At 33.7% G+C, this 12,009-nt stretch overlaps 1 protein-coding gene across 1 annotated transcript; it reads left to right on the forward strand.

The window, feature by feature from the left end:
- The first annotated feature begins 1,606 nt into the window (after nt 1-1,606).
- LOC105971150 (2-methylpropanoate--CoA ligase CCL4) lies at nt 1,607-3,723 on the forward strand. The gene has a single exon (XM_012995995.2). It carries the CDS (start codon nt 1,858-1,860, stop codon nt 3,508-3,510), a length of 1,653 nt encoding a protein of 550 aa, XP_012851449.1. The 5' UTR covers nt 1,607-1,857; the 3' UTR covers nt 3,511-3,723.
- The last annotated feature ends 8,286 nt before the right edge of the window (nt 3,724-12,009 follow it).

Genomic DNA, 12,009 nt, shown 5'->3' on the forward strand with positions numbered 1-12,009 from the left:
AACATAATTAAAGGGGTTCGTACAATTCGTCTTATAAAAGAGACCGGAATTTTTTTCGTGCCTCGGCCGACCAGTTCAAGTTCTTTCTGTTTTTTCCGATTGATATTTTCCAACAGAAACTTTAACTTCGTCAATTTTCGTTTATCAAATGTGATGGTAATCGCCTAGCTCATAAGCTAACAACTCTTTCTTTTTTTTTTTTTTTTACATAAGCTAACAACTCTAATCCCAGCAAGTTGGGCTTATTATGTCTACATATTGGTTATTCACCTATCCGTAATAATCAAAATCCTTCTCATATTAAATGTTGATCGAGTTTTTTAACAGAAAATGTGTACAATCTATTATACCTTATGTTAAATAGGTGAGAAATAAAAGAAAATATCTTAAATTGTGTTCTATTCCCTGTAATAAAAAAAAAAATTTGTGAAAAGTCATATTGTAAGGAATTGGTGTAAGACGAAAACAAACCTCAAGGGTTTTTAGTAATTACGAATAGGTGGGTGTTTTTTGTTATTAAGTCTAAGTTTATGGGATTTTCATAATTTACCCAAAAAATATACCTTATTGTATATTAAAAGGGGCAATTTGCTATAGGTCCCTCTATATTATAATTTATGTGTGTAAATCCAAGTCAAATTTTAATGTTTTAGTAAATTAATAATATTTATTATGGCAAAAATATCCTTAATTAAATCAAATCAGATCCCCAAAAATCTCTCTATCAAAAACAATTCCCAAACATCTTTTTTTCCAAATATTAACTAAAACAAATAAATTAATTCATAACAAAAATACACAATTTATTTTACAAACTCATACTCTAAAAACGCCACCGCAGCCCCACCACCGCCTATGATCCGGGAACTGCGACGCCTATGACTCCACGAACTGCAAATAGCAAACTGATAATTAGATTTTATATTATTGTATTGCAAACAACAAAATACATATGATTTCGCAAATGCAAACAACAAACTGAAAAAACAAAATCCATAATTTGTATTACTGAATTACAAACAAAAAATTACCTACGACTTCGCCAAATACAAACAGCAAACTGAAGAAAAACATTTAGCAAACTTGCATTATTGAATTGCAAGCAATAAACTACATATGACTTGGTCAAAAAAAAAATCAGCATCATTAAAAACATCAACCAAAATTGTTTATGGAACAATTTGCAGAATCGAATCTCAACATCAAACGCAATTCTTTAAACAACAAACGAAGTTAAACCAACCTGCAAACGGAAATTGCTAACAACAAAAACGATGGGAAGGTTTTTACATACAGGAGACACAATGTGAATTTTGGCTATGATTTTGGATTTCTGAATTTTGGCTATGATTTTAAAGAGAGAAGATATATGAGATTTGTTTTCTTATTAATTGAAGGTGATTATGTCTATACACTAATGATTTTATTTCATTTATATTATTTTTTTGAGTCAAAGTACTTATACCTATAGTCATCTAGCAACTACGATATCTACCTATATAAGTCCAAAATAAGGAGTGTCTAGCAAATTTCTCGATATTAAAATAGGGAGGCAAGTAAATTAACCAAATAGATTGGACGGGTGGAACCATTCGTATGTATGTGTTGACTGTTGCCAGTCGGTCAATCTTCTTCATATGCGATTGAAAAATCAAAAAATTAATTCAAAAAATACTAACCTTTACCTACCCACCCAGTTAGGACTTGGGACTAAAAAACTTGCTTTGGTCAATGGATGTATTTAAACAAGGAAAAATCCAACGTGGACACTAGCACAGACCTTATCACCTTAAATCAAACAAACACACCACCAAATTGATCACAGCAAATAAAATAATAATTTATTCCGGCCAATCCATGGATCAACTGAAGCCAAGTCCTCCGAATTCCAGCCCTCTAACCCCGCTGGGTTTCTTGGAGAGGGCCGCCGTTGTTTACGCCGACTCCCCTTCAATCATTTACAACTCCACCACCTACACATGGTCGGAAACCTACCGGAGGTGCTTGAAAATGGCGTCTTCTCTCTCCTCTCTAGGAATCAAAAGATCCGACGTCGTTTCCGTTGTCGCACCTAACATCCCCGCCATGTACGAACTTCATTTCGCCATCCCCATGTCCGGCGCCGTTCTTAATACAGTCAACCTCCGGCTAGATTCACGCACCATCTCCGTCGTCCTCCGCCATGCCCAATCCAAGCTTGTTTTCGTCGATTACCAGTCGGAATCTTTAGTCCTTGAAGCCCTCTCTTTGTTCCCGCCGAATTCCGACCGCCCTCTTCTTGTCCTTATCGGAGAGGATGACGAATCGGGAATCCGGCCATCGGAGAATATTTACTGTGGGGAATACGAGGAGATGATTTTGAGTGGTGATTCGAGTTTCAACTGGGTTCGCCCGGAGACCGAGTTTGACCCGTTGACTTTGAACTACACCTCGGGAACCACGTCGTCGCCGAAGGGGGTGGTCCACAGCCACCGAGGAACGTTCATCGTGGCCATGGATTCATTGATCGAATGGTCGGTGCCGAAGGAGCCCGTTTACCTCTGGACACTCCCGATGTTCCACGCAAACGGGTGGAGCTACACCTGGGGTATGGCGGCCGCCGGCGGAACCAACGTCTGCCTCCGCAAATTCGACGCCGACGCCATCTACTCCGCCATAAGGAAGTACAACGTGACCCACATGTGCGGAGCGCCGGTTGTGCTCAACTTGCTGTCCAGTATTCCAGACGGAAAACCCCTGGAAAGGCCCGTTTATATTCTGACTGCCGGAGCGCCGCCGCCTGCGGCGGTGCTCCTCCGAACAGAGTCGCTCGGGTTCGTGGTGAGCCACGGGTACGGTCTGACGGAGACAGGTGGGCTTGTGGTATGCTGCACGTGGAAGAAGAAATGGAACAAGTTTCCGGCGGCGGAGAAGGCGAGGCTGAAAGCTAGACAAGGCGTGCGGACCACCGGGATGGCGGAGGTGGATGTGATCGAACCGGAATCAGGGAAGAGTGTGGTTCGAGATGGGAAAACACTGGGTGAAATTGTACTGAGAGGTGGCTCCGTGATGCTCGGGTATCTCAAAGATTCCGAGGGCACCTCGAAGTGCATGAAGAATGGCTGGTTCTTCACCGGCGATGTTGGGGTGATGCACCCAGATGGGTACCTTGAAATTAAAGACAGATCAAAGGATGTTATAATCAGCGGTGGGGAGAATTTGAGCAGCGTGGAGGTGGAGTCGGTTCTCTACACTCACCCGGCGGTGAACGAGGCGGCGGTGGTGGCTCGGCCGGACGAGTTCTGGGGAGAGACGCCGTGTGCCTTTCTGAGTGTGAAGGATGGTGTGATTGAAAAGCCGACGGAGAAGGAAGTGATGGAGTTTTGCAGGGCGAGGCTTCCGCACTACATGGTGCCGAAGACGGTGGTTTTCATGGAAGAGCTGCCCAAGACTTCCACCGGGAAAATTCAGAAGTTTGTTCTTAGAGACATGACCAAGGCTATGGGATCGTCCAGGATCAGTAAACTGTAGTAGTACTGAGTCGACTCTGAGTCAGGGTCGAGTTGGTGGAAGATTCTCGGCACTTTCTGACTTTTGGACTTTTCCGCATTGATTGTGGCATCAATTCTGTGTAAATTTCTTAAAAGTGAAAAAACTTTCCCTAAATCTATAAATTTATAAATAATGTTTTTCAGATAAATAACTGTTTTCCTTGAAAAGAATAAAGTCCATTATTGTTTTGGATATTTGTTTTTCGCTTTTTTGAATTTAAATTGTTGCAGCCCAGTTACTTTTCTTGCATAGGAAATTCATTTGAAACACTCTTAAGTTTATGTAATTTAACAACGGTCAAATTTCGGTCACCATTTAGATAATGTCAAATTACCAAAAAATCACTTATATTTGCTTAATTACAATCACCTCTTGATTATGTATTGTCTTACGAAAATTCCATTTTTTCAATAGATAAATTTAACATCGTAAGAATGGACGTGTATAACAGTTAAGGAGTGATTGTGATTATCCAAATAAAAAAGATTCCTTCGTAATTTGACCATACTCAAGAGTAACCGTAATTTGGCATTTGCCGTAATTTGGCATTTAATAACAAATAAAGTAAACAAGTTTATGTAATATAACAAATAAAGTAGACCTGGCTGGAGAGTTTCACACTTTGTTTTACTAATTGGATAATGTCTACCAACCATCACTAAGAGAAATGATACTTAATTTCTACTGTTAGAGTAGAGTTTTAGGTTCCAATCCTATCTTCTCCCATACTTTCTTAGTTTGTAACATAATTTGAATTTCTAAAAATAAAAGAAAAATAAGATAATGACTTGCGTTGAATCGGTTTTCTGTTCTATGTCCATTAATGGTCACATCTCTAATTAATGGAAGCGGAAACCCCAACACGAAATTACAAAAGGCGATTGATTGCCGGCTTTCATCTTTTCTATTCTATGTATTAATATTCTTATCATGCGACTTGTCGAATTTCATGAAGGCCATAGTCTTAAAATAATTTGTTTTTCTTTTTATTGTTAACGAAGGAACTTGCAGCTAACCATATAGATGCACTGCGTAAATCTGCACTCTTGTTGAATAGCTTGCAAAACATACGAGAAAAATAAACCACACTAGGCTAATCATGTGAAATAAATTAAAATAATTTTTTTCAACTTTATACTTCGTTGATGAATTGTATCATTTGTTTCAATAGCTAATAGCTACTGATAACTTTTTAAATTTCATTGTCAACCTTTCATTTATTTGGCTTCCGTTAAAAAGAATATTTATTGGAAAGAATTCTAAGATTATATGTCTACACTCTCCTGGAATGTGCCTCCTAATAAAGAAAACATTTATAGGATTTCGGGGAAATTATTTTTCTAGGTCATGTTGGTCCAATTTTTTTAGAAGTATGATAGTTTTTTGGAGAATTGCAGAAATATAAAAGTGCGTCACTTCAAACTACGCTTTTTGAAAAGACGCCACGTGTCGGGTAGATCTACGGTCCTTAAAATGCGTCATTTCAAATGACGAGTTTTAAGATGATGCCACGCTCTAGCCTATTTCAACTTTAATATTTTTATTTCATTTCTTTTTAGGTCTAAAATAATAACAAATTTATTAATTAAATTGAAAATATAATTAATTATTTTCTTTATTTTTAATAAGTTTTTCAATTGTATTTTATTTAGAATATTACTATTTTTATTTAATTTGCTATGAATAAATAAAAATACTAAAAGATTTAATTTCTTTCTTTTTTTGGGACTATTAGTCATAACCCCATCTAGTATTTTTTAATAAGGGTGGATCCAGCCATATTTTCAATATTAGTAGAAAATCCACTATCTTAATGATTCTAGAAAATAGCCTTTTGGAAGACACACACACAAAATCCGGAAATTTGAGATGCGTGCAATCGTGTGTGATTATATCCCAAAGAAATCTCTTGCCAAATCTTTCTATAAACTCCCACCTACAAACCCTAATTTTTTTATATATATAATTTAAATAAATTTAGATTTTCGTTTTTCTTATTATTTTATTTAAAAACTAACAATAATAACTTAAAAAATATTTTTCTTTTAATTTTTTATTTAAAAAATATTTTATTTTTTTTAATTTCAGTTTTTTTTTTTCGGAATCATCTATAAAGATTCTAAACAAACTATAATATTTCCGAAATCGACTATAAATGTCCTTTGTTTTATTTCATTTTTCTTAATTTTAATTTTCAGTTATTTTTGACATTTTTCCAAAAAATAACTATTTTGTTGCCCTTTTTTTAATAAAGAACAACTATAAATTGTTTTGTGGGATGTGATAAATGTCGTTCGAGCTTTAATAATACCGTTACGACTTCAAACGTGATCTTGATCATTTCCATTTTTAAATTTTGCAAAACCCGAAAAATAGAATTTGTAGTATTTTGAGTTAGTTTTCTAATCCAACTTGAATCACCAAAATTGGATGTCAGACGAGAAAGATATACATGAATCAATGGATACTGCCCACAACTTTGATGTATTGAGGTATCTAAAATTCAAAATGAGACTCATTCATGCATAACTTTGTCACACGACATCCAATCTAGTGGATTTAAGTTGGATTAGAAAGCTAACCCAAAGTACTACAATTTTCGTGTTTCGAATTTTGCCAAAATCAAAATAGAAATATGTCAAAATCAGGTTCGAAGTCAAAACGGCATTAGTAAAATTGAAACGACATTTAACATTTCAGATTGTGAAACAACTATTAGAAACAACTATTTTTTTCAATTGTTCATATTTTTCGCCATAATCAGCTATTAGAAACCTGTACAACAACTTTATAAAAAACAGCGGTTTACAAATAGCAAATTTACAATAACATAAATTCAACTACAAATTATCGAAATCAACTATGAAAGAAATATAAATTAACTATAGATTGTATAAATCAACACAGAATATCGAAAACAATTATAAAACTATCGAAAACTACTGTAAAGTTATCGACAACAACTACAAAAACAATGAAAATAGCAAAACCAAAATCAACTACAAATTAACGGAAACAAGTATATCGTTGTAAAAACTAGGTAGGAAAGGCAAATCAAACCAAACCAAATTAATCTAAATCAAACTCAAAGCAGTAAATGCGATCAATCTTCATGAAATGACATGTTTTCAACTATTTTTTAACATATTAGTCCGGACCCACAAATCTACTCATATGAAATTATCCATACATTAATTGATTTGTTGAGAATTCGTCCAAGTTGGATTCTGGAAATATGAGATGCAAATTATTTTACAGCCCGTGTTCCACCTTAACGGCTGCAAATCTACCCTGAGCGGCGGTGTGCGCGGAGGTGGAGGGGACAAATGGCGGTGACGGTGGCGTCGGCGTGGCGGGGTTAACACTAAAAATAAAAGAGAAAAGGAAAATATGAAAAAAAAAATTGCAGGAGATAGTGGAAGAAGATGAGAACTTTAAGTACCATGGTGCTGACCTTGACGAAGTGGGGCGGCGTTGGTGGAGCGACGGCGGTGGCGCAGAGGTGGAGAGGCCAAATCTATGGAAAAAAGAGAAAATAAAATAAGAGGTGGTGAATTTATGTGGTTAGGGTTTTAGGTGGAAAAAATAAATTGTAAATTATTGATGGAAGGGTAAGTTAGAGAGATTACTTTATATTTTAATAAATATTTATTTAATTAACTAATTAGGGGGTTCTCACTAATATTAAAAATAAGGTTATAACCACCTTAATATAAGTAAATGAGTTGAGGATTTTTCACTAATTATCCCTTCTTTTTAGCCATTTTTTTGTTTATTTAATTTATTTTGGTTCGAATAACTAAAATATTAAAAAGTATAATTAAACAACATCATAAATAAATACAATAATAACATCACAGGCTAAGCTTTTTTCAAGCCGCCATATCGAGCTCACGAGGTGGCTCAACTTATTGACATACCCCTGATATTCATACAAGTTAGAATTTTCTTTTTGTCTTTGTTTTTAGCACAAAATAGTAACTCTTATAATTTGAAAATGCGTACAAATAAGATAAGAGATTAAATTATAAACGGTCTCCGTTAATAAGTGATAAACGGAGTCCATTAATTGAATGACACCGGTACAAAAGAATTAAGAATTACATTGTCATCCCTCGTTACATTTCAGTCCATTTTTTATAATAGAAATACTTATCCTATTTGTATTTTTACTTTTCTTATCTTTTTGTTAATTAAAATATTTGTTGACCTTTGTCATGTTTCACATCTTAGTTTGCATTATTTATTTTTAATCAGCATAATTCTTAATAAAATATTTTGTTGTGTACAATCATTATTCTTTCGATTTTACACCCGATGATAAATACTGGGTAAGTCTTTTACTGTTACTTGTAATATTTAATTACGTATTATATACTTTTCCACTTGGGTTAACCTTTAGGGGTTTTAGAAATATACAAAAAAGAACACGTAGGATCATAAGACTCACACTTGAATATTTCAATTTAAATAAAAGAAATTATTTTCAAAAAAATTAAATAAAAGAATATTTAAAATTTTTGGTAATTGATAATCTAAGGAAATTATTTTTTTATCTCAAGAAAAAAAAAAAGATAGAAACAAAGAGAAAATATACCATTTGTTTCTTTCGCCCAAGGACTTTTAATTTTAAATTGGGTCCTATTAAGATTATTAACTAATATTAATTTAATTTTCTACATGTCATTAAGTAAGTGGAATCCGTTTTTTCTCTATTAATAGGGAGTCCGTCCCAAATTTGCACCCATAAGATAAATAGGGTAATAAAACATTGAATAAATAAACAAAACAAAATATCAAAATGTGGATTTGAACAAAAATTGCAAACGGAAATTCCATAACTAAAAACCTCAAAAGTGTTGTGACGTCGTGGACTTCAACGACTTCAACCAACAAAATTGCACCCATGCATGTGATGCGTGATCTCTTCACATGATTGAGATTTACATAGCTTGTAAATACTTCAGATAAACATTCAATACACGTGTTGAGATATGGAGGGACTAAATCCTTTAGTTTGAGGATTGAGAATGTCTGTGTTGGGGTTTTTTTATTCAAAATAATACTTTACTAAATATTTTATTTGACCAATTTATGAGGTCATTTCGATCCAACATTTTGAAATATGAAATATAAATTTATTTACCTCATAAAACCTCCATAAAATTCTCTAATTCTATGTTAAATATAATTTTTATGATGACCTTATTTTACACTATAAAAGGGTGGCTTTGTGACTTGAAAAAAAAAGTATAAGAGAACATAAAGAGTGAAAGAAAAATGTCTTTCAAAAGGATCATATATTATATACATAATATTGAGCTTTTGTTGTGTATCGGGTGTAAGCTTCTGCTTCACTTGAACGTGCAGTTTCGGTGAAGTTACAACGGAGAGATAGGCTGGGATGTTGTATCCCATAGGCGACACGATCAGAACCTTTATGCACCTCATTTGAGAAGGGGTCGTGAAAATCGTCTTAAGAGAGCGACCTAGTCCGTGCCTCACCTTGCCTATCTTCATATTATATTGCGTATAATATTGCAGCTAATTATCAACTATAAAAAGAGAGCGCAAATAGAGCACGAGCTTCAATCCGCCAATTTCGTAATCCATCGTCAAAGTACAACCGAAGTTCCAACAATTTTAGATGAATTTTGATCCTATAAAGATGAGCTTTGACGATGATCCAAAATATTCAGCCCTAGATGATGAAAAGGGAGATGATTCAATTTTATTTTATTATTATCAAGTGTTGACCAAACAAAATTAATGATCGTATTTTTGTTGTAGGTAAATTTTGTGCAATTCACGAGTGCAGACTTTGGGTCAAATTTCCGACCTGATATGATCATAATCTGAGAATGTAGAAAACATAAAAGTTGTAGGGATTTCTGTTGTCTGTCCGAAACAACTTGAATCGCTAAAATCGGACATCGAATGAGAGATATATTCTTAAAATACTGAGCAATGCTGGAGCTGCCAATTATGCGCGTTTTTTGACTGATCCACACATATTGAGGTACCGTAAATTAATAATTGAGAATTATCACTTTCTAGTAAGTTCTTGTTTACACGTGCTAATTATCGTTATTTTTAATAGAATAATTATATTACTGCATGATATGTTTATTGATGAGTTGTATGAATTATTTGCATCACTTTATGAGCCGTTTCCGTGTTGTGGTTCGCTTGGATTATTTGGCCTTATTACTTGGATTTACTTCTGACATATTATTAAGAGAATATTAATTGTGAAATCCATTAGTATCTTGGATATTTGGTGATATTCTGTAAAATAAAATATATATGCTTGAATTTGTTATATGTGTTCATTTGTGTCAAATTGACTGTGATTGTGAGACAATGATACACAAGGAATACAGAGAGATTTTTGAGATGCAGTGCTGAAATTGTTGAGTAATCCACTTTTATTGAATTTGCAATTTCATACTTGTATTTTAGATTTTTATTAACAATAAAAGAATTTTTATTGTGCTAATTGAATGCACTTGAATTCTGGCGGCGGCGACATCGAGAAGATTCACTTGAATTCTGGCGGCGGCGGCGGCAGCGACACGGAGAAGATTGGCGGGGAAAACAAAGAAAAAAAAAAGAAGAAGAAAACAACGAAGAAGAGAAGAGAGAAACGCAGAGAAGAAGAGAAGAGAGAAACGAGAAAGCACGTAATATAATTAAAAATAAGATTATGGTTTTGAAAAAGTATAATAGATAATTAATGATAGTTTTGGGATTATAAAAATATTACATGAGTGGAATATTAGTTAAAGGGTTTTTCTTTAATTAATTTTGGAAGAGGGTGTTTCATTAACTATATTTTCTAGATGGGGTTTTCTCTAATTTTCCCTTGAATTATATTATTGAATTATATTAAGTAAGCACATATATATTTGTGAAAGGTGTGTTGTTTTATTATGTGTTTTTTTTTAATATGCTTACCACTGATAATACTATTAGTTAATGGTTATCATTCGAGTAGTTATATACTTCATAAAATGTTGATTATTAGAAAATTTTATAAATTGAGAAATTGTGGGAGTATTACTAATAAATTTCAATTGCGAAAATGAGCATGATTAATTTGGTGGAGGTAATATTGCATGTATTTAAAAAATATATTATAACTTAGTCAATACGGTTTTAATATTGAGAATTAGTGGGGGTTTTACTGTCTACCTATATGAGCACGTTACAACTGAATTTGACGTGGTCTATGTTTAATTGCTCCTTTTATGATGGCAAATTGTTTATAGTAATAATGTGATGAGTTATGCTTTATTTGCAATCTTGAATATGCAAGTAGTTATTAAATACCTATTTTTTTATATGCGCGACATTGATGTTATTTAGAAAGGCCTAAGAACAGATATTAATTTGTGAAAATTAATTTGTGATTTGTGAAGTGAAGCGTTTCTCAAAGTTTTCTTTACTGTTGGTTATTAAAAATGTAAATAAGAGGAATTATATACCTACTTGATTACATTTTCACCTAGTGTGAATAAGTTATATATCAATAATTTAAAGTCACATATCAATATTGATTGATTGTTTTGATATTAGCCAGCCTGTGAAGAGGCTGATTGATACCGAATGTAATATATAAAATTCCAGTGTGAATAATTCAAATGTTTTGTACTTTGATGAATTTATTGTGAATTATCAATGCTTTGTGCGTTGAAAGATGTGATGGAGAAACTGCACTTGGCAAATTGCAAGAATCTTTTAATGGGATCCGGAAACATTAAAAGAAAATACAGTACTCTGAAAATCACTGTGATATATATGTTACATGTGAGATTGCATGTAAAATTATTTGAGATATTATATAAGAAATGATTGAACGATTGAGTCCATAAAACTAAATGTTGGATAAGCACTACTAAATTTTTGAAATTATATTTCACATTATTTCAGAAATTATCTGAAAAACATTGAGGGGGATTGGATTAAAGTCTAATATATTTTGTAAAATTGTTGATGAGAATACTATACCGCCTAGGGGCTAGAGATCCTACAAACTAGGCGAAGAAAAACGAATCTGAAAGCAACTTGATAGTGATAAAAATGCACACTTTTATTATCCATCCCTATGGTAAGTGTGCACTAATAAAGCTCGTAACGAATTGTGAGGTTGAGACTTTGATCTCATAATGAATTTTTATATCCCGTATGGGTTAGGTGTTGGAGTTACGTAAACATCCTTGATAGAATTCACCTTGTGAGTGTGGAAGTGGGGCTGCTTCGTATGGAAATTATAGGCTATTCTCTAGAGCGCTCGCGACAAATGGGGTAAAGCACAACGCCGTTAACGTGCTAGCTTTAGAAGTTTCGATCGGGACACTTTGAGTATTATGTGTGCAATATGATTCTACATGCCCCAAGGGTTACTGTTTGAAGGCTAAGTCCACTTTGATTCTAGTACGAGAAACATATTGTACTAAGTGAAGGTTTTAAAGTATT

This window comes from Erythranthe guttata, chromosome 11, assembly GCF_056151865.1.
Source record: "Erythranthe guttata isolate IM_541 chromosome 11, IM_541, whole genome shotgun sequence".
Taxonomy (NCBI): domain Eukaryota; kingdom Viridiplantae; phylum Streptophyta; class Magnoliopsida; order Lamiales; family Phrymaceae; genus Erythranthe; species Erythranthe guttata.

Excerpts from the sequence above, each read along its gene's own strand:
- LOC105971150 (XM_012995995.2), top strand. The coding sequence starts at position 1,858 with ATGGATCAACTGAAGCCAAGTCCTCCGAATTCCAGCCCTCTAACCCCG.